The sequence below is a fragment of the Liolophura sinensis genome, chromosome 12, assembly GCF_032854445.1.
Source record: "Liolophura sinensis isolate JHLJ2023 chromosome 12, CUHK_Ljap_v2, whole genome shotgun sequence".
NCBI lineage: Eukaryota > Metazoa > Mollusca > Polyplacophora > Chitonida > Chitonidae > Liolophura > Liolophura sinensis.
This window is the reverse complement of record NC_088306.1, coordinates 25,892,759-25,917,266: the sequence shown is the minus strand read 5'-3', so window position 1 is coordinate 25,917,266 and position 24,508 is coordinate 25,892,759. Positions and strand designations below refer to the sequence as shown.

Here is a 24,508-nt window from a genome sequence, read left to right as displayed (position 1 = left end):
GATTGATTCGACTGGAATGTCACAACTTGCCTGTTTCTCCTTCCTGCATGAGGCTCAGTGCAAAACTCGAGTTGTGGCGCGCACGGTTGTGGCGCGACAAGCGGCTGTTGCGAGCGTTCGATAGACTTTGACGTGGTGGCCCCCAAGATCAGTGGTCGGTCGTCCGCTTTAAGGCGACAGCCGGGCCACCAGCAATAGGCCCTCGGACTATGAGCCAATCGGAAACAGATGACAATGATGTGGCCGAAACTGATCAGACTACAGGGGAAAGTCTGTATCCATCCGACCCGCCAAAGCGACGGCACAAGAAAAAAAAGAAGGTTAAGAAGTGCAAGACGATGCGACGAATATGTTTTCGCGTTCCCAAATTGATCTTCTTGACGCTCATTGGACTACTTGTTGTGTTCTCAATGAAACGCCTCAGCGAGGTAAGTCGGCATGTTAAGTATTTACTACGTTGATAACTTGACTGGATATACTGCCACGGAGACTGGTGCGAGCCACGTGTAGATCTATTGCCTGTCAGACATATAACAGGCCTAAGATCCGATATGTAACAAATACAATAATCAAGCTGGTATCAAAGAGATGCTCAAACTTTGCATGGCTTATACAACATGGAGAGTTTTCCGCGTTAACTCATTCAATCCTTAGTTTTAAAATGGCTCTCTAATTAGTATCTGATATAATTAAGTCATTAAGCTAATTAAGCCTAACAAATGGTGACCTGCTGTGCTTATTATTCATATATTTGGGAAATGCCAACACGTATAATTGGGAAACATAGCGCCAACACGTACTATAATAGCTCAGGGACAATCGGTTCGATCCTCTACCGTGACGTGGCAGCTATTCAATTATTTCACAGATCAATTATTCTCGCACATGATTGATTGGTTTTAACGCCCTTGGTTAAGGCTGTCATCTCTCTCTCTCTCTCTCTCTCTCTCTCTCTCTCTCTATCTCTCTCTCTCTCTCTCTCTCTCTCTCTCTCTCTCTCTCTCTCTCTCTCTCTCTCTCTCTCTCTCTCGATGCAATGGACGGGTTAGAAAACGGAGAAAACCGGATATTTTCAAGGTCAAACGAGACAATAACCGGACGGAAACGGGACATAATCTCTTTAATAACAAATCGGTATGGTGAAGAATTAATGTGTCGATGATGAGAGCTGGTTTGTTGTCAACTTGTAGAATTCAGTGGCATTGATAATTGATTCATAAATAATAGTCTTATCGCCCAATCACAGAAATGGAAAATATTTATTTATTTAATTTGCTTGTTGGCTTTTATGCAACACGAACGGATTTTTCACTCATATGATGTTCAGTTTTGTGGGTGGCGGAAACTGGAATGGCCGGGATAAACCATTCACCTTTGGCAAGTTAGTAACTTTCCAAGTGTGATGTTAGCATATGCACATGTACATTTGTCATAAATGAAATATTGCTTTTTGCATCTCCGTAATAGACACAGATCGATAATATGTTAAAGTATTAAGTCATAGACATAAACTGACAAGTGTGATGGTATTTCAGTCACAGGTGTAGACTCGCAAGTGTTCTTGTATCTCAGTCACAGATATAGACTGCCAAATGTTCTAGTATCTCAGTCACAGATATAGACTGCCAAATGTTCTAGTATCTCAGTCACAGATATAGACTGCCAAATGTTCTAGTATCTCAGTCACAGATATAGACTGCCAAATGTTCTAGTATCTCAGTCACAGATATAGCCTGCCAAATGTTCTAGTATCTTAGTCACAGATTATAGACTGCCAAATGTTCTAGTATCTCAGTCACAGATATAGACTGCCAAATGTTCTAGTATCTCAGTCACAGATATAGACTAGCAAGTGTTATAGTATCCAATCACAGATTTAGACTTGGAAGTCTTATAGTATCTCAATCACAGATACAGACTGGGAAGTGTTATAATCTCTCAGTCACAGATATAGACTGGCAACTGTTGATTGTTTAATTGTTTAAGCGTTTCATTTAGTTATATATCAAAATTATTTCATTAATATTTCTTTTAAACTATTTAATTTAATATCTCGTGAAAACTATAGGACACCATGTACTTCATTTAATGGGTGTATATTTCACTATAATTGTAACTCTGCCCTGCAGTATATACACAAGTTTACTTTGAAATGTTAATTACACACGTTTACTAACCAATGTTAATTACACTCGTTTACTACCAATGCTAATTACAAAGGTTTACTTACTAGTGTTAATTACACACGTTTACTAACCAATGTTATTTACACACGTTTGCTTACAAATGTTAGTTACACACTTTTACTTATAATTGTTAATTACACATGTTTGCTTACAAAACACACGATTTAATTTAAATGGTCCTTCTATATAAATATACAATAAGCTTTCAAAGATTTGGTTAAATGACAAAATTAACCAAAGGCCTCTCATCGAACATTTCACTTGAGATGACACAAAAATAAATAAACCGACGAAGGCTTGCGGCATTGTCAATAGCAAAAGCTTGAGCTGGCTTGGATATCGGCTCAATAAATGATAATATGTTACGTGTTGGCATGCATTTCTTTTTTAGCCTGAACATTGGTTTACTTTCACCATCACTGATAAGTGTGAGCAAAAGTAAATCTATCACAACTACAGCCGTGGATGTCACGATAAATTAGTCAGTCCGGTCTGATAATTATTAAATATCATCTTGCTGTCCGTTTCCGGATGTATAGATTGGACTGGAAGATTAGAAAAAACGATGATACCTTTCCGTAATATTGACTTATCGCACACGAGATCTTGTTAATTTTGACCCATTTATAAACGCGGATATTATTAATAATTTAAGTCGTCCTGGCGATAGTATAATTTTCTCTTATCTTGTGTTCTTGTGTAGCTGTTATGTTTATTATTCCGTGGCAGTGTGAACAAGGTTTTCCCTCCAGCATAGGCCTACGCACACACATCAAACATAACGCACATAAATTATTCCGCTAATAATGATCCAGAAATGCAAATTTTTATAGGAACCGCAGTTTTCTAAGGTAACTAATTTATTTAAACCATTCTTTAAAAAAAGTCTAATATTATTCGTGGAGTTAATTTTTGAAAAAATATACCGTTAATAATCTGAAAAAATAGACAGGAGTCGTGGACCTCTACTTAGTTTTATTTCTCCAGCACGTGACCAAGAGCGTGATATGAAATCAGAAGGCCACGAATCAATGAAAGAGTTTTTTTGTTAAATCTCGGGAAGGTGAGAAGTGTGAAATGACCGTTTTTATTATTTTTTTCTTGCATCAGTGCAAACATTAGTTATGCCCCTACGGCTTTTTAATCATTACTTTCTTCAAATCAGTGCACCCATTAATTTTAGGCTTTGTAGGCTATGCTTATCTCTAGCTTCAGACAGGGAAATTTTTATTACTTTACCTTTACTGCATGGGCCATTAGCGGTCATCAGCGTCATGCGGTCTTACATGAAATTCGCTCGATATCACTACCATCGCTATCACTTCCATGCTTTCCTTCATAAGTATGCATAGACACTGATTTATTTATTTATTTATTTATTTATTTAATTGATTGGTGTTTTACGTCGTACTCAAAAATATTTCACTTACACAACGCAGCCAGCTTTGTGGTGGGTGGAAACCGGGCAGAGCCCGGGGGAAGAGGCTTCTGGGTCCAAAAATATTGAGCTAGTAGGTTGAAAATCAGTGCGCTAAATGCGTGGAAAAGTTCATCAGTTACTAGCCAAAGTTCAGTGGTTTACAAAGGCTCCTCATTCCATGAAACGGACGGCCGTTATATTAAATACCGTTCATGTTAACATACAAGATGTAAAAACAATTAACCAGTCGACAGACAGACCGACTTTAAGGAACCTCTGATGTCAAATATATGTGAATTTGTATTCGAGTGAGTGAGTGCTTAAGATTTAACGTCATACTTTACAGCACCCCACCCCACCTCAAAACGTCATAGCCTATACCACTGAACATCCCACCCCATCCCCAAAACGTCACAGTCTATACCACTCAACATCTGGGACACCCCACCCCCAAAACGTCATAGTCTATACCACTGAACATCTGGGGCACCCCACCCCACCCTACCCCAAAACGTCATAGTCCATACCACTGAACATCTGGGGCACCCGCACCCCACCTCAAAACGTCATAGTTTATACCACTGAACATCTCGGGCATCCCACCCCCAAAACGTCACGGTCTATACCACTGAACATCTGGGGCACCCTACACCACCCCCAAAACGTCATAGTCTATACCATTGAGCAACGAGAGACATGTAATTTCCATAAACAATGCACTTTGAATCACTGATTTGACACTGATACTGTCTGAAGTGATCTTGGGTGCCCTAGAAGGATTTAAAAGGCTTGTTTTTGTGTCTTGGCAGAGGTGGTTGAATCTAAAATTTGAAGAACTGTGCATATCTTAGTCCCTGTCATCGACATGCAAGATAAGAAAAAAGAAAAGATTTAATTAGTGTATATTCTTGAATATCCTGTTACATAAGCAAACTGTTGGCATGGATCTGCATAAAGCAAGTGGACAACACTATAGTATATCAGGTACTCCATCTCAGTGATTAAGAGCGAGAGCGACGCCTTAATTAACTCAGCGAACCAGTAATTGGTCAGGGATGAAAATATTCTTTATAATATAATATAATATAATATAATATAATATAATAAGGTTTACAGAATATGGTGAAGGCGGGAGATCTGGGATCAAAACTGGGTTGGGTCATACCAAAGACTTTAAAAATGGTACTCGCTGCTTGGGGCTCAGCACTGAGAGGTTAGGGCAAGGAAACCTAACTGTTTAACCCGGTATCAGTATAATGTGACTGGCTGGGATGTCATGTCTGGTGTCTTGGGCATGATGCATCAGTGGCGGTGCACTTTGCTAGCATGGACTCGCCTTGCCACAAGAAGACATGGTATACGTACACATACCTAATGACTCCTCGTCGTCATATGACGTTAAATCCCAAGCACACATTCATACATACATGCAGCATTGAGAGAAAACAGCAGCAACGACAGTGTGATGGAAAATGGTCACGCGAGACCGGTAAAATACGGCCTCTTGTCCGTTTACATCTCTCAGGGTTTTATTCTAACTGTTCATGTGTATTGCTAAAAATTACCACTATTACTGTGGCTTAAGCAATATTAGGTCAAAAAAGGGCCGTGATGATTGATGCAAGTTGTCAGAAGTCATTGGTCCAGAATTACTCAAAATGCTATGTTGTCATAACGTTATGTAAACAATAACACAAAAGCAATGCAAAGAGGTCAGGCCATGAGGTGGCTTAGTACACCAGCAGAATCCAGCCATTTGTCAACAGCCACACTGTCGTCGCTGCTCTGCTTTTATTCATTATACTGTAAGTCTGTTATTATGTTTTAATCCAGGTAACTATATGGTCCGAGTTTTGTATACCGGAACTTGTGAACACGTCTGCTCACACATGTGGCGTTCGATCGATAAGTGACCCATATCTCGCTGTCAAACTCCGATCACACGAGCCCTTTTACCTGCTCTGGGGAGAGCTTGCCCGACTCCCCACGGGCCAATCAACGACCCTTCCGATCGAAAACATTGCTCCAAGCGACAATGATTGCGCGCAAGTCCGATAGACGAATTGTTCGTATCTTTTCTGTATATCTGGAAGCGTTCTTCATCTGCTAATTGAATGTAGGTCCTTAGTGGAAGCACGTCACAAGCCGTGTTGCATAGCCTGGCTTCGACCAGCGAATCTGTCCGTCCGTTTGTTTGTTATAACCTAGCCGTGATACGTATGACGTCATCATGCATGAGCTAATCAGCTTTTACACCTTACTGTCAAGAGTTAAGAAGAAAATTAAAAAACGGATTCATTGATGTCGTTTCGAAACTTTCAGGTATGCGTGGATTATTTGAATTCGTCTGTATGTATATATGTATGTGTGCAAGCATACATGCTTGGGGTTTTAAATATATGAGGATGAAGAGATGTTAGGTGTGTGAACATATACTGTCTGTTCTTGTTATTTGAAGTAGATTCTTAATTGTATTAAAACTGTGCTAACAATGCATGGTGATAATTATGCTACCAATGCATGGTGATAATTATGCTACTAATGCATGGTGATAATTGTGCTATAAACACATGGTGATAATTGTGTTGCGAGTACATAGTGATAATTGTGCTAACAATGCATGGTGATAATTATGCTACCAATGCATGGCGATAATTATGCTACCAATGCATGGTGATATTTGGGCTATACACATGGTGATAACTGTGTTACGAGTACATAGTGACAATTGTGCTAACAATGCATGGTGATAATTATGCTACCAATGCATGGTGATAATTATGCTACAATGCATGGCGATATTTGGGCTATAAACACATGGTGATAATTGTGTTACGAGTACATGGTGATAATTGTGCTACCGATGCATGGTGATAATTGTGCTAACAATGCATGGTGATAATTATGCTACCAATGCATGGTGATAATTATGCTACAATGCATGGCGATATTTGGGCTATACACATGGTGATAACTGTGTTACGAGTACATAGTGATAATTGTGCTAACAATGCATGGTGATAATTATGCTACCAATGCATGGTGATAATTATGCTACAATGCATGGCGATATTTGGGCTATAAACACATGGTGATAATTGTGTTACGAGTACATGGTGATAATTGTGCTACCGATGCATGGTGATAATTGTGCTACCAATGCATGGTGATAATTGTACTATCAATGGATTGTGATAATTGTGCTATCAATAATTGGTGATAATTATTCTACCAGTACATGGTAATAATTGTGCTACCAATGCATGGTGATAATTGTGCTACCAATGCATGGTGATAATAATGCTACCAATGCATGGTGATAATTATGCTACCAGTGCCTGGTGATAATGGTGCTACCATTGCATGGTGATAATGGTGCTACCATTGCATGGTGATAATTGTGCTAACAATGCATGGTGATAATAAGGCTACCAACGCCTCGTGATAATTATGTTACCAAGCATTATGATAATTGTGCTGCCAGTGAAAGGTGATAATTGTGCTATCAATACATGGTGATAATTGTGCTATCAATCCATGATGAGCCTTTCCTTCTGAAATAATTCTAATCTTCGGGTGTTTAATCTATGGTTGATTCGTGCGTTTGCGATGACACTTTGTGGACAACCTGGTAACTCATCACACAACAGAAGAGTAATCAATTTACACTGAATCCGCCATGCACGAGAAAAGTTACCGCTTGAGTATATTCATGTGGAACCGTTCACTCCTCCTGAACATGTCGTTATTTTATCTACTTAGACAGATCTTGAGAAAATATACCTTGTCTTCTTCGAAATGAAAGTGACCAGTCTAGTTTTGGGTTAGTTTCACTCCTTTATCAAATTATTCACATAAAATGCATGCCATTTGATAATTGTATGCACCCAAAGCAATATTTAGGACGATATTTACATGAAATCAACCCAAGCTGAGGGTGAACATGTTTTGATGAGAAAATGGGATGAAACAATCCACATGTACCCAGAATTACCAGAAAATTAAACTGGAAAAAGGAACGTTCAGATATATTTAAGCAATAGGCCCATATAGAATGGATGGAAGGTCATCAAGTACAAAATTCAATGCTAACATTTCATAATAACTTCGGGCTAACTATCCATTAAAGCTGGTGAAAGATAAACTAGGTATTATATGGAAATGTATGTCTCTGATGTGGGTGAGTAGGAGAATTTCGAATGTAACTTCTTTTGCATTGCAATTGCGTTAGTATAGCTATAGAATATGACGCTTTCAACAAATTTTCGGGTGCGCCAGCTTTAAAATGAGAATAAAGCCCATATGTGTTTGATGTTTCTGACGTTATCGCGCCATGACGCGTGTGATGACTTGGATGACGTCACAACTCTACCCATAATCACAGTAGTGCGATCGCACTCTCGCGAATGCATTTATTTACTTCATAACCAGCATTTTATTACCTCCATTGATTGAAGATAGATCGTTCCACCCTCTGTTATATATGTCTACGGGGTGGACACCGAAGCATAACTTGTTGACAGGTACGAATGTACATGATCAATATTGACTGATAATACAATATAATGGGATTTTCACTCAGTGCATTTCTAGGTTTGTATATTATATTTGATCGGAATATGAAAACCAGTGATGGGTTTGTTTGGGTTTTTGGTGGGGCTGCTTGTAAAGTAAATGTGTAGTCAACAAGCATTGCAACGTAATAGCAGATAATGATGTGTTTTCACACAGCTTGTAACCGACTTGTGTAGGCGGGGAATATGGGGCGATAAAGCAATTATATACAGACATAAGTAGCATCTTTCCTTATTTTACCATAATGGAATTTCCATGCCATTGGGATGTGTACATTATTTATCACATGTTTATTTATTTCATTGTTTCTTTAATGTCGTATACCCAAAGTAGTCCCTACATGGGCGTGAGACTTGTGGAGAGTGAAAAATGTAGAACCTGGAGTAAATTAGATTGACTTTCATCAAATACCTGACAAACCCCCTGACTTCAAGCTTCAGTCTAACTATATAAAGAGCTTGAGCCTCTTGCACAAAGCGGTCGTGGGCTAAGTTGAGTTTAACTACCATGGCAACTCATGTGGAAAACATATGTTACCATGGTGGTTACAGTCAACTTAACCTGTGGTCGCTTTGTGCAAGAGGCGCCTGGATTTTAAAAACCTGACCTTGTTGTTCAAGGCCTAACAACAGAACCCATGATGTTTATCATGTAACAGTTTGATGTAGATGAATTACCTACTGGTAGTGATAAAGGATCACCCAGTGCAAATAGGCTGAATACTCACACAAATCAATATACAGAGTAATAAAATAACGTATTAATCTTGTGCAATGTTTGACTATATATTTGTTCAAATTCGTTAATATGTATATTTAGATATGATACCCGGCTGACTGGTTCTGAGACACGGTATCCAACGCGGTTGCAGAATACGTTCTTATAACTACCATGGCAACAGATGTTAAAAACGCGTGTACCTTTATCGGATGAGACATAAAAGATCTAAAATACACCATAAATCATGAGAGACTCCAACTGAACTACATATGCTACGCCTTAATGCAAATCGGCCCAGCTAAAAGGCTTCACCTAAGGAAACTAGGCAGAGCCAAAGGCTTATCTACGCCTCGAAAAAGACATTCGTGGAGCTGCCGTCAACCAAAATAGACAGTCCGGGCCAATAATCGCAAGGACAATTCCCAAAACGACATTTAACATAATCCACTGAAGAACTATGAATGTATATAAAGTCAAAAATTAAAACGGTATTATGCAAAGAAAAGCAGTCAACAGTTTTCAACGATGTTGGAAAAACGAAAGGAATGTTATGGGTGAATGAGTGAAATCAGTATTGAAACCGTGTCCCATGTATAACATAACCCAGGGGCCGCTCATCCATCAGTGTGCTCACTGTGAGTTCAAGTCTAGTTCATGTTTTTCTTCCTCTCCGGCCGTACCCTTAAACGTCAGCTAACAACCTACGGATGATCGTGGGTTTCCCACAGGCTCTGCCCGGTTTCCTCTATCCACAATGTTGCCCGCCGTTGTATTAGTGAAATAAACACATACACAACTGCTTACGTGACCTGGCGTTTAGCTTGCTAGCGTAGCGCAATGACTTAGTCTCTAACTAATACGGTCACAGCTTTTGCTGGCTTCCTCTCCAGTCGTACGTTGGGGAGGTCTGTTTGCAACTTGCAGATGGTGGTTTGTTTGCAAAGCCCGGTATCCTCCCGCCATTATGCTGGCCGCCATCGAGTAAATGAAATATTTTTCAGTAAAGCGTAAAACTCCTATCAAATAAATAGATACATAAACAATAAACACATGAGAATTAGTCGACCAATTGATCTAGATTGGCCCTACATCTCCTACAGGGATGGAGATGCTAAAAGGTCATTTTAGCTTAATGTATCTGCCAGGGGAAAAAGCACACTACGATTGTGTAATATAGTTCAATGTGCAACTTTGACAGTTTGACAATGCGCGAAAGGACGTGCAATGGATGGTTGGTATCAATAACTTACAATGTCGTTGCAACCACACTTGTCCTTTAACACCTCCATCTGAAATGTCCCCAGCCTACTGAACACACAGACCTGATACAACTGTCCGTCTTATCGATTTCCAGCGACACATGCAGGTACTAAAACCATGGCGTTAGTCATGGCGGTATTGTCTCGATATTAAAAAGGTATTGTTTTAACTTACTACGGCCACACTGTGCATTGAGGGTACATGATTGATTGAAAACGGCGTTTTCCTGTTTCACATGGCACGTGACAATATGGATACGCGCTATGAATGAAAAAACACAGGTCCTGCTTTAGTTGTTTCCCGCTTCGTTTGTCGCGAGCAGGCTACTATTTTCTCTTTTTTTTTTTTTGGTATTTTCATTATGAATGGACCTGTCTATATGGAAGTCGTCTCATCGACTGTCTGTTTCAGGCATTTGCAATTTTTATAGCTCCTCGCCTCGCCACTTGCATTGACATAATGCACCCGTCAGCGGTGAAAACGAGTCATTGTTTGCTCGAGCTAGGAAGTAATGACCTATAACGAAAAGACCCATTGAGCATAGAATAGTATCACATCTTCCGCCTAGACAACATTGTGTTGTTGCAAAGGTTGAACGGACGAACACATAAACGTTTGCCTGTGCTCGGTGGCCATCCATGTCCTTCAGGAATGACGAGATAGCAAACAAACAGGATCTCGATAATTATCTCGATTTGTACATAATTCAGTTTCCAGATAGCGCTATTTATAACACGGTGAAGCAGGTTTAAGTAGTTTTTTGGGGGCAACGGTAAGCAAAATAGCTCTCTCCAATGCGCATGACCGGGAACAATCCCACGTGACCAAAGTCCCGCACAAGTAATTTTCCATTTACTTCTCTGTTAACGTTTGGTCTCACAAGACTCAGCCTAATCTGGACCTGGTAATCTCCGTCATCTGAGACAACTCCACTCAAATTTCTGATAGAGACTGACCCATGAAGTTTTCACAAAATTGATAAATAGAATATTTTGGCCAAAATCACATAGTGAGAGGCCAGTTAACCCTGACATATCACAACATTTGCCTGGTGTACAGCCGCCTCTATTTCCTAAAAGACACTCAAATCGATACATAGAATGAAACTTTGAAGGTCTGCTACAGCATTATATAATTAAAGACGGGCAGCATAGAGAGTAAAACCAGAGCAGCGACGACAGTGTAACAGCTGGCAAATGGTCACACGTAGCCGGTCTCTTGTCAGTTTACCTCAGTCAGGGTTCTATTCTAACCATTTCTGTATACGCATAATTAGTAGCAATTTACACGTCCTCTAGACCTATGGTCTAAACAGAACTAGGTCAAAAAAGTGCTATGATGTTTATTGAAATTTGGTATAGAATTATGACACAACCCTACACACACAAGAAACAGAAAAAAGCAGCCACACAAGGTGGGAGAAAATATAACTAAAAATGGCAGGGGATTACATTCGTCGTTAGCCCAGAAGACATTGTAACCCTCGGCAGTCAGTAAATGTCGTGCATTTTATGTTGTGAGTGCGCCATATGCAGTATTACATCCCCATAAGAAAACAACAATAGCACCTAACAACATTTGGGTGATTGCCAGCCTGCTACATAGCCTGTACGCTCCCATTGAATACTTTTATGGTGTTAATATCTTCGGATATATTCTTGTCTAATATTTAGGTCGTTTCGATAATAACCTTAATGCAAAGTTTTCCAGACGTCTCAGATAACATGAAAGTAATATTATCACAGAGTTAATATGAAAGTGTAATGATCAATTCGTTGTTGTTGTTTAACAGCAGGGGAATGACTCTGACTCTAACAGCACAGTGAGTCCCGATGACGTCACAGAACCCGTGAACTTCCTAGATTCTCGCGAGAACGACGGACCTGCCATGGCGGACGGCGCTGCGGAGGATGAGGCCGAAGAAGAGGGGGCACCGGATTTTTCTGATTTCGAAAAGGAGAAAAACAAGAGTGCTGAACGAACTGACGAAAAGGATTTAGAACTGAAACCGGCGGAAAACGAGGATGAGGACGATCAGGATGCAGATGTAGGGGGAGAGGAAGGGTTGATTGGCAAACATGTACAGTATCGCATAAAAAGAGCGGGGGACCGCACGGTAAAGAAAGGGAGAGAATTCAAATTTAAAGACAGGAAAAAAGGCGTGGCTGAGATTGTTGCCAAGGAAGTGGAACCCGAAGACGAGGCTACTGCGGGTCATGCTGTCATTGTCACTGGAGTCTATGACGCAATATTTCAAGACGTTTTGCAACTTATTGCGTCAGTGCAAAAATACCTTCCGTACACTCAAGTAGTGATATTCGAAATCAATCTCAGTGATCCTCTTAAAGAGCAGGTATGTTCGATAAGCTCATTTTTTCTCATGCACAATGGTAATAGAGAGGGCTTCCTGGGATAACCATGTTGGTGTCCAACATACAGTGTAGTCTACGTACAGGATGACTTCAGAAAAGGTGTATGTTTAAGTTCGAGTTGCACGACCTAATCCCTTCTTATCTAAATGGAAATCCAAAGAAAAAGGTGAACATTTTCGTCATTTGTGCAGTGAAAAATCAGGCACAGATAAAAGTAACATTTCAAACTTTGCGCTTTCTATTGTTTTTTCACTTCTGTATTATACGGACTGGTATTTTTCCCCTATAGGCGATACCTTATCTAAAATGCAATAGAGAAGAGACCTGGTATATGTAGCGAATGAAATTACAGTGAGCCTAAGATGTGATGATTTCCATTTTCCTGGCTTAAGTCAACGTCTCAAGTGATTACTACCAAAACTAGTGCATTAAAGATACTTCTAGGTTTCACAGGAGAATAAATAAATAAATAAATAAAATGTTACAGACAGTATTTATAAATTTCTTGTGAGTAAATATGGACGATGTGTCCAAAATCTGTGGGGCGCTTTTCCACAATTGCCTAATCAAGCGTATCACCGGACTAGGGGACTTATAAAAATCATGTTGAATTAGATCGACACTTTCGATATATGAACAATTCCAATCAAAGCGAAACAGAAATACGTAGTTTGACTACATGGAACACGATTCTCCGTCCTCAATTCTTACTTTATACACTTTCTTGGTATTTTGGTGGTTTGTATTGTATGCATTGTTTTGGAAATTTGTGCCGCGATTTTTAAGCTGGACCGTCCATCGTGTGACAGCTGAAATACAAATTTGTCTTACAACGTCTAGATTCGTTATATTCAAGCGGAGTCGTATAAGATATTGTTTATAGATATTTTTGATTGCTATTACATACCATATGTCATATTATTAGTTTCACTGTTTGTAGATTTTTAATTTGTGCAAAACTAATTGATAAATTTGTGACCATTGGTACTGGCCTTGTAAAGTTAAACAATCACGGCGTTATGAGTTCAAGTCCAGGTCCTCTCCGGTCGTATGTGGGAATGTCTCCTGGCTAGCCTTTTTGGTTTCCCTTGCCTTCCAGCTGATATACGCATGTCTCTTTCGACGCATAGATTCTGTTTGGTTTCCGTCGTATAAGTGAAATGTTCTTGAGCACGGCATAAAACTCCAGCCAAATAAATGACATCGTGATCTTCTTGCTTAACGTTTTTGTTTCAGCAAACTTTCATGTTTTACCCTGTTTGGTACTGGTATTGTCTCTGAGAGTTCAAAGCGGCTTCGTCTATTTGCAACAAACCATATGCCCTTTTATGTTGTGCACATTGAACTGTTGCTCCAACGACTCAAACCCATAAGGCACATGTACTGAGATAGTACTACCTCAGGACTGTTTGACTTGAAATAAAACATGTCTTTTGTTTCTATTGCAGTTAGTGAAGGCTTGTAACGTAGACATCAGGCCCTTTTGGATAGAAATTTTCCCGGAGCACCTCCGGGATTTTGACAATCGCGCTTGGCGTCCATTCGTCATACAGGTAAGATGCTGCAAGTTCACATGTTGAAACCTCGGTTTATTTTACTTTTCGTGATATTTAGACAGAACATCTGTTTTGCACATATTTATAAAATATGACAGACAACAGCATGAATAGTAAAACCAGAGCAGCGGCGACAGCGTGATGTTTGGCAAAAGGTAAGGCATAACCTGTGAAACACGGCCTCTTTGGTTTACCCCCCGTTATATAGTCTAGCGTACAGATATGCACAACATACTCTATAGAAAACAAATGTTTGTTGTGCCGAATTTTAGATTTCACTTTAAGCAACTGCATTTTATTTACCTTATTCTGCTTAGCCATTATGCTGGAAGGTCTAAGTTGCTTACTTTTTAGGCATTTACGTGATGTCAGATTTAACCGGTTACATGTGAATATTTGTGATTTGACTATCACACTGTAGTCGCCGCTCTCGTTTGACCCTCTATGTTATAAATCTTTTATATCATGGACCGATTATTGTCACCAAGGCTGCATGCATAATTCACTCACTCTCCAAGGCGGGATTAGAACCCGCTACTCGGGTGTTCTAGTGATTGAAAGGCAAGCATTCGTGATTTTTATCTTTTGTCAGTTTATGGTATCTTTACTCTTTCGGTCTAAGGGTTTGCTTCCGCACCAGTCGATTGATATCTGACAAATGAGACAGCCGATTCAAGTCCAATTCCCCCGCATTTGGCTGCGGCTTTAAATCAGGTGGGGGTTTCCCTTGTTGAGGTGGTTACCACACTAGCGCGGCACATTGACCCAGGAGCCTCTCACCAATGCCGTCGCTCTGAGTTCAAGTCCAGCTCTATCAAATAAACAATTAAATAAGGTGGTTTGTCAGGATATGTGTGTCGAAGGGTGGTGGTTTAATCTGAGCACACTGGAATGTGTTCTTGATATTAGTCGAATTTGAATTTGACCACGGTATTTTCGTTTAGCAGAATGAATTATGTCAAGTCGACTTTCGGTTTGAAGCAATGCAAGAGCACTCTTGAAACCCTGTGTTGTTCTTCATTTGCAAATTATTGCAAATGTTCTTTCCGTGTATCATTCGGATGTTTTGCAATATATTGCAGAGGATGGCTAAGGATTTCGCTAAGATAGACATTTAAGATAGACATTTGTTACATGGAAAGTAAAAACACTTCTCCAAGGGCGTTTTTTATGAAAGATGATGTGGAGAATATCTATCACGATAGGAATAAACTCAGCAAGAGTAGCAAACTGTAAATTGAGATTTAGATTCGATTTATACTGTTGCCTAAAGCTTGGGGATTTATGTTGGTAAAAATGGTTGGTTTTCTGGTTACGTGTGACTATTTGCAAATAACCACACTGCAGTCGATGCTCTGTTTTACTCTACATGTGATAGTATATTTTTTTTACATTTAGGTGAAAACTTTTAGCCAGTAATGTGATAAAGAAACAGCTAAGTAAATAAATTATTAATCTCCTTCGTTATCAGATGGCGTTGGCGGAGTTTCACTTTGTCGCCTGGATGGACCCGCAAACTCGCCTGACCAACTCCCGCATCGAGCCAGCTCTCCGAATGGCCACCGCTTCCGGTGTCGCCGTCGTGTCTTCCGCATCTCGTCGCTCGCCTGTGACTCAGACCCATCCAGATATGTTTCAGTTTCTGCCAACAGACGAAGGGAAACTCGACACGTTGCCACATATGCACATAACTATGCTTGTACTGCATAATTCAGACGACTTACAAGACAACTTTATGAAGTGGTTTCTGTTGTGCGCTTCGGAAAAAGAGTGTCTAAGTCCCGAAGGAGCGTCACGTGACTGTGAGTCTTATCAACTTGCGAGAAATCGAGGCGACACGATATGTCACAAATACGACGAGTCAGCTGTGAATATACTGTTAGCTAACTGGTTTGAGTATGACATGCGCAGTTTCTACGTGAAGGACTCCATAACACAACCTACGTCAAAAGCAGACAAACCCACAAACATAAAAATATGCAATTACAAAGGACAAAAGAGAGATTTGTGATTGGCAGTCATGTCATTTTGTGAATTGCACCGTAGTTTCGTATTTACAATGAGGAAACTTCAGTCGGTCGCATAGATGTGGAAGACTATACCGTGCCTAAGTGTGGTACGTACTGCATGGTACAGTATCATCGACTATAAATGTGACTTTCAAATTATCTTTGTGATACAAATGAATCATACAGTTGCTAATGCTTTCAACCCTGGATAAGATATTACATGAACCATTTGCTCCCTTTAGTCCATACGTTATGGTCTTTATACCTTACATATTGTAAGAAAAAATTTTTAGAAAATGTGGGCATCCTTGTAAAGTGATCAAGATAGTTTTAACCAGCGATATACTGTAGACCTATATGCTTGCAAAATGGCCTGTGTATTCTAGCCCGTACCCAAGATAACAGTGATTCACTCCTTAATTAATAGGCAGTTCAAGTAGGTTCTACATAAGCAACTTTGATCGAAGTGTGAAACATGACTTGTTGTGGACGATAGGAAATAATATTGTGGAAACAAACAGTTTAAATGTTTGAAACAACATTCGGTTCGCATAGGTATGCATATACATGACGGTTACGGTGATGGCTGTTGCAAGCTCTTTAATAATGCCCGTCACTCAGACAATTATAGCAGTTCTGTAACAAGATTTAAATATTGTGCGTCCTAGCCATGGGCTATGCCGGGCATCGCAAATGCCAGACATACTTATGTTTCAAAAAGCCAAAATATCATAGCGGTTAGTGGACAGAGCCTTCCGAGGCACAATGTCCCCTCTCTGTCTGGTTTCCACGATCTTTTGGGACACAGGGTTTCGTTGATTGTTGCTGTGCAAAATTTGGTTACAGACCAGCCGAACAATTGAATCCGCCAGTCTGAGCACCTCTGGGTTCCTAGCGCGGGGGCTGAACAGTCATGCTAGCAAACGATGACGACATAGAGACGTCCGTGGATACTATAGTACTGTTTGTGCCCACTGACTCGTGGGAGTTGGTACTATAAGCTCACTTGATCCATTAACTAATCGAATTTGCTTCGTATCATCTCTCTCCTGGGACTGATTGAAGCGCCGCCTAGCGGCAAATGTCTAAGGTTCACCAGGTTGGGTGGCACTTTGATAATTTTGCTTTGCTGTCCATCATGTTTCTCTTGCACTGCAACCACCACTCGTATTTTCACCTTGTTTCAGTCTACTAGTCACATTTAAGGAAATAAGGCAAGTACAAAAAAAATGAGTAACAGCTTTTTGCCAACCTGAACGGCAAGAAATGACAAGTATTTAATTAACACGCTTTTGTTCATTTTTTTTCTACACACTTAACATTCTCTCAGTTGTTTCATTCATAAACGAGTGAGTCACTTCAACAGTTTTGGGGCGTCACGCAAGAGAAAAACGCGTTTTATCGGCTTGTGGCCGAATTTCACATTTTTAAAGTTATTCCCAGATAATTTTGGATATGCTTTAAATGTTCAAGTGCGAAGTATATTTACTATTCTTAACATGGATAGATAAAATTATATTTTCAAATAATAATCTACTTAGACGTGAGTAGGCTTGCAATTAATATCTCTCCAGATATTTTTCTACACAATTGTTATTTAAACTGCCATTTAAACATTTATATGAACAGTTAAAATAAACCTCTATCTGGGGTAAACTGATTTGGATTCCACTGGTTGCGGGTGACCATTTTCCGCCTATCATACTCTCATTGCTTCTCTGGTTTTACTCTCAAGGCTGTATTCTTATGTAGTGTCAGCTGATGAAGTCACTTATGGAACAGACATAAGTCATCCAGTCAGATTCAGTCTCCTTTTGGGAACTGATCTTGAGATTATTGACCCGGAACCTCTCGTTCTGTCTGTTCCGACGTATAGATTCAGTTAACACCACTGACTATATCCAAACACAATCAGATAAAGATTCCAGTGCTCTTAACACATCCAGTGACTAAGGCTATCAAATTGCCTAATATTGCGTTTTACTGGATCATATGGCCATATTAAGTTGGCCGATTTGAAGCAGACAGCAGTTTCCATATTATTGTGTTATCAACACAAGCAGGTAGCGAACAGAAGGTAACAACACATAGATACCATAAAGATGGATTTGAATACTGCAGACGTGGAAACAGAACGTATAACTAGATTTGTGGTAGTGGCATGACACCAAAAGAATGTATTTTCTGAATGTAATTTAATGTATAACAGTTGAGTCAAACTTTCATGCTATTTTTTTCACCTCAATTCCTGTCTAAAAGCAGTAGTTTTGCTTGAGCTAAAGACCATGCTAAGTAAAGAGCAATTTCTCTCCATGACTGATATGGCTCTGGACGCATGCGCTTTGTAGTCAGAATAAGTGTTAACAAAGCTATTTCAGTTCGTGTCATGGAGAGTACTTAACTCCTGATACCGTGCACAGAAAGTAGGTAAAAAAAAATATCTGCAGCATTTTTGGTAGGTAACTTCTGTAATGTTAGATAAAAGTAGATAAAAAGTAGATGAAAAAAGTAGATAAAAACATTGCCAACATGCAGGTCTGCTGGATTTTTGGTAAGTAACTCTTGTAACGTTACACAGAAAGTAGATAAAAACATTGCCAACATGCAGGTCTGCTGGATTTTTGGTAGGTAACTCTTGTAACGTTACACAGAAAGTAGATAAAAACATTGCCAACATGCAGGTCTGCTGGATTTTTGGTAAGTAACTCTTGTAACGTTACACAGAAAGTAGATAAAAACATTGCCAACATGCAGCTCTGCTGGATTTTAGGTAGGTAACTCTTGTAACGTTACACAGAAAGTAGATAAAAACATTGCGAACATGCAGGTCTGCTGGATTTTTGGTAGGTAACTCTTGTAACGTTACACAGAAAGTAGATAAAAACATTGCGAACATGCAGGTCTGCTGGATTTTAGGTAGGTAACTCTTGTAACGTTACACAGAAAGTAGATAAAAACATTGCGAACATGCAGGTCTGCTGGATTTTAGGTAGGTAACTCTTGTAACGTTACACAGAAAGTAGATAAAAACATTGCCAACATGCACGTCTGCTGGATTTTTGGTAGTTAACTCTTGTAACGTTACACAGAAAGTAGATAAAAACATTGCCAACATGCACGTCTGCTGGATTTTTGGTAGGTAACTCTTGTAACGTTACACAGAAAGTAGATAAAAACATTGCCAACATGCAGGTCTGCTGGATTTTTGGTAGGTAACTCTTGTAACGTTACACAGAAAGTAGATAAAAACATTGCGAACATGCAGGTCTGCTGGATTTTAGGTAGGTAACTCTTGTAACGTTACACAGAAAGTAGATAAAAACATTGCGAACATGCAGGTCTGCTGGATTTTAGGCAGAGCCTTAAAGGAGCAGTTCTGAGGAAGATTGAACTTAGTGAATAAAAATTTTGTTGCGGTTATTGCGGTGAGTCGAGCCCTTATAATTGCTGTATGTACTCGGATATGAGTTAAACCCAGCATCCAGTAGATTGGACAACATCAATCACAGCTACAAGCCATGCACGGCGCCATTGTTCAGAACAATATTTATACATACCAAACATAGCGTCTTGTGGGAACTGCCTACGCCTACAGCGTAGAATCAAATCGTAGTCAAATGACTGCGTGATTTGTTGTTGTTGTTTTTGGAGTTGTATTGTGGCATGTGGCATGTATTGGAAACTAGGCGTAATGCTTATATTTTATCGCTAGTTGTTATTTTTTTGTTTTTGACAATCTTCAACAATGTTGCCTTAATTACGTTTCCAAGCGATCCAACGTTGTTGCAGTCCATGTGAGCGTTGCATCGAGTGAACCGTGTTGCGTACATTGCGTTGCAGTCAACAACGTGTACTTTCATTTGCACACAGGAAGGCAATGTCATAGCGTCTCTATAATATATAAATGCATATACAACACATTGATATCAGTCATATTAAGAAACACTCTATTTTTTGCGCTTTTCACGTTTTGCACATTTCAGCCACTTTGAACTTAATATTGTTCATTCATTGTTTGTTATCTTCTACTGTTAAGCATTAACTCGTATTAAATATGAAAATCAGTTGACATGATCTTTATAGCTCACAAAATATTTTTCAACATCTTGCATGGGAGAGTTTCATATGTCAGTTTTATAACGGTGCCATCTCGTGTACAAAACTATGCAAACCGCATTTCACTGTATCTCACAATTTGGGCTGAACATAACCTATTTAAACAACCATGCCTATTTAACGCTGCCTCTGTTTTTACTTCATCAGATCGGGATAATAAACATTTGTTCAAAAAAAGCGCTTGTCCGGTATATCATTTTTTAAATTGCTTTGCTTTTAATTTATTTATGTATTTGTTTAATTGATTGGTGTTTTAGGCGGTACTCAAGAATATTTCACTTGTACGACAGCCAGAATTATGATGGAAGGAAACCCGAAACCAACCGAGGGAAACCCACGACCATCCGCAGTATTGTGTTTTTGTTTTATCTATCTGAGAAAACAAATTAAAATGGATGCGGCTGTGTTTTAGTACCGCAAATTAACTCGTGTACGGTCTAGAAGAGTTACAACGGTTTCCTTATTTGCAGGTTTATTAATGAACTGTTTTGTACCACATGTTGGTCAGGTGCAGAGGTTTCCTCTTTCTCAAATCTGATTTCTGCTGTGTACTTAAATATACTAAGTCTGAAGGAGGCACATCGGTTTCCTCATTCATAAATCTGACCTCTGTTGTGTGTCCAAATATACTAAGTGTGGACGAGGCACAGCGGTTTCCTCATTCACAACTCTGACCGCTGTTGTGTACCTACAAATATTTTCAACGAGGCTCAGCGTTTTCCCCAATCGCTAATCTGACCTCTGCTGTGCACCTAAGCTTACTAAGCCTGGATGAGGCTCAGCTATTACTCCATTCGCTAATTTCACCTCCGCTATGTACCAAAGTACCCTAAGTGTGGACGAGGCACAAGGGTTTCCTCATTCACAAATCTGACTTCTTCTGTCTACTTAAATATATTACTTACTTCAAATATCCGTTTTATGGTTCCGTACAAAATGACAAAATTGAATACAAAAAAATTCACTAGCAGAGAGAAGCGTTTTTATAAGTTATGTTGGGGATATAAAAGTATGTAAATGATTTTTAAGAAGCGTTTTTTTGTGTCATTTCAGAAGGTTAAATCGGCTTTATCAGGTCTCATCATACACCGAATATTGTGGTTCTGTTTATGGTCAGATTATGAAAGCTGTCAAAACAGCCATTAGTTGAAGAACGTTGGAGAGGTGGGACTAAGTCTAAGTCTAGTCCCTACGCCTAAAAACAAACCCGAGTAAAAACCGACAGATACAATATATTTATTCATTTGAATGGTGTTTTACGCCGTACTCAAGAATATTTCACTTATACGACGGCGGGCAGCATTGTGGTGCCACTAAACCCGTCCAGAACCACGACCATCAACGGGTTGCTGGCAGACCTTCCTATGCACGCCTGGAGAGGAAGCCAGCATGAGCTGGACCTGAACTCACAGCGACGACTCTTGGTGAGAGGCCCCTGGATCATTGCATCGCGTTTAAGCTAAATATTCACGTAAATGCCTAAATTGTAGCACCTTACACATTCCGTAGCACCATGAGCGAAACAGAATTAGGTAAACAAAAATACTCTCTGTGCTGTGCGTCTGTCACTCTGTCGTCGCTGTTCTGGTTTTACTCTCTGTGCTGTGCGTCTGTCACGCTGTCGTCGCTGTTCTGGTTTTACTCTCTGTGCTGTGCGTCTGTCACGCTGTCGTCGCTGTTCTAGTTTTACTCTCTGTGCTGTGCGTCTGTCACTCTGTCGTCGCTGTTCTGGTTTTACTCTCTGTGCTGTGCGTCTGTCACGCTGTCGTCGCTGTTCTAGTTTTACTCTCTGTGCTGTGCGTCTGTCACGCTGTCGTCGCTGCTCTGGATTTACTCTCTATGCTGTACTTCATTTATTATATTATACAGTTCTGGAATGTGTGGCATGTCCATGGAGAATCGGAATACGATGTTGTCTGTTACACAACGTACTGGGCCGATTTAAGTGTTGAGCCCTCAAGCAACCCAAGACTTAAGTCACAAATTATAAGTCCTAATAAAGCCAAACTCAGAACAGGAAAGAACTCAAATTGTGGTTCTGCTGTAAAAAGTCAGTTTACAGTTGTTGAGTTTCCTGGAGGAAAGCATTTTAACTATAGTGTGTTCGAATTTCTTGCACACCCGTTTTATAAGGCAATAATAGATTGAACCTAGTGACACATAATTCATTAAGGATTACTTACATCCTCTGACATTGTTTGAAGCAATATTTATTCATTTATTTATTTATTATCACCGTCTCCCAGCACAATCCAAGTCCTCTGATATTCTCCCTTTAACCATTGTTAGGTCGATTTCACCAACAATGTGTATGTTATTTGGCTAAAACCAATACTCCTTGAGCACCGCATCAGATAAATCACAAAACATATTGACATTTCAAGGATTACATATACAAATACTACATTTAAACAAATGTGAGTGAGTGAGTGAGTGCGTAAGTGTATGGGGTTTAACGTCGTACTTAACAATTTTTCAGTCATGTAACGGCGAAGGAATCCTTAGAGTGCATGTAATGTAACGATCTCCACCGTTCTTTTATCGAGTGCTGCTTCACTGAGACGCCTTACCGAAGGGAAGTAAGTCGGACCGCCCGAGCCATCATAGTGATACGGGTCAACCAGTCGCTGCGCTTTCCCCTTCATACTGAAAGCCAAGCGAGGGAGTTACAACTTCGTATTTTAAGGTTTTACGTGTGACTCGACCCAGGATTGACCCAGGATCTCCAGGGTCCTGAAGCGGAAGCTCTATCAATTGTGCTATAGGGGCCGGTTAAACAAATAAATCTAGTGCGGACAGTGTGCAAATGGTCACACCCAACCGGTGAATTCCGACCCCAATATAGTTAGGCTTTTAATTATCTGTTCATGTAAATGCTTAAATTGTGCAGCTTTTACCCTCAAACATCATGGATTAAGCAAAATTAGGTAAACAGGTAAACTAAATGCAGTGATGTTAATTGCGATTGCTTTTTGAAAGGCAGAGCAGTGATGGTCAATCGTAAACTGTGAAATCTGGCCTTTTGTCAATTTACCTCTGTTATTGCCACAACAGAGTTTTCTGTTCAATATAATACCAATATTCTATTAATTCAAACATAAAGATTCTATTACACTGACAAAATATTATCCTGAATATGAAAGAATATTATGTTATCATAACAGAATACATTCCAGCATTACTCAGATTGCAGACTTTTTGTTAAAATCAACAGATTAATTTTTGGAGTGTAATTAACCCGCGGCTATAGTTGTCTATGCATCCTGTAGGACATGAATATCTTTAATCAAAACGCAAATGAGAGATATTATTTTGGTAACAGACAACATAAATATTATCATGATTTCTACTTTGGACATTTATTAAAACAACAGGCCTAAACAAACCTTTGTATTTTTCCGGCATCATAGAAAACCGTTCAAAGTCCAGCTCATGCTGGCTCTCTCTACCGCCGTGCGTAGGATTGTCTATCAGCAACTTGTGGATGGTCTCAGCATCATGATAGCCGCCGTCGTAAAAGTGAAATATTGTTGAGTACGGCGAAAAAACACCAATCAAATAAAGAAATAAAACGGTTGAATATTTCTCTTCACAGAATTTTTCGCAGGCGTTCTTTGTCTATTGGTGCTTTGTGTCGAACGTTATTTTGAAAATTTGCCATGCGACATATAACCTCTTTTATGGTTGACGAATGGGATACGAATGTTTAATGTTACGACGCCTGAAGTTAAACCACACGTTTTAACGCGTAAAATGCAATTTTCGTGCCAGGTAGAAGCCGTTCCAAGCTAAGGTTTCAATCGCAGTTGTCTCCCTTGTTTTCTCTGATCAAGCAGGCATCCGACGATTATAACGTACCAACAGCTTATATGGGCAAGCCGAATTATTATTAACAACCATTATTAAGAGAAAGGGAGTGTTGATTGGATTAAGATGTAACACATTCCAGCATAGCCAGATAAACTCTCAGGAATTTTTGTGTGACATTAACACCCTGTTTCAAGTTCATATTGGTGTTTCGGATATTATTGTGCCAGTCTCCTAAATTACACAACTACGAAAATTCTAATCCGTTTTTCCCCGTTTACTTCTCGGCTGAAACTTATGTATACAATGATGGTATGTAAGTTGTCGATAATAAACTATACTTCCCAGATGCGCTTAACCATTCATACATCAAATGTGGCGAAATGTTTCAACACGATGACACGGTACACATCCCTTGGTACGTGTTAAGTGGAATTAGTTACAATCGTGAAGAAAAGTGCCAGATTCTTCACGCTCTGTCCATATT

At 39.6% G+C, this 24,508-nt stretch overlaps 1 protein-coding gene across 1 annotated transcript; it reads left to right on the top strand.

The window, feature by feature from the left end:
* LOC135479337 (uncharacterized) lies at positions 1-18,862 on the top strand. Its single transcript, XM_064759160.1, has 4 exons — positions 1-428; positions 11,954-12,514; positions 13,982-14,086; positions 15,561-18,862. The coding sequence occupies exons 1-4, from the start codon at positions 210-212 to the stop codon at positions 16,098-16,100; spliced, it is 1,425 nt and encodes a 474-aa protein (XP_064615230.1). The 5' UTR covers positions 1-209; the 3' UTR covers positions 16,101-18,862.
* The last annotated feature ends 5,646 nt before the right edge of the window (positions 18,863-24,508 follow it).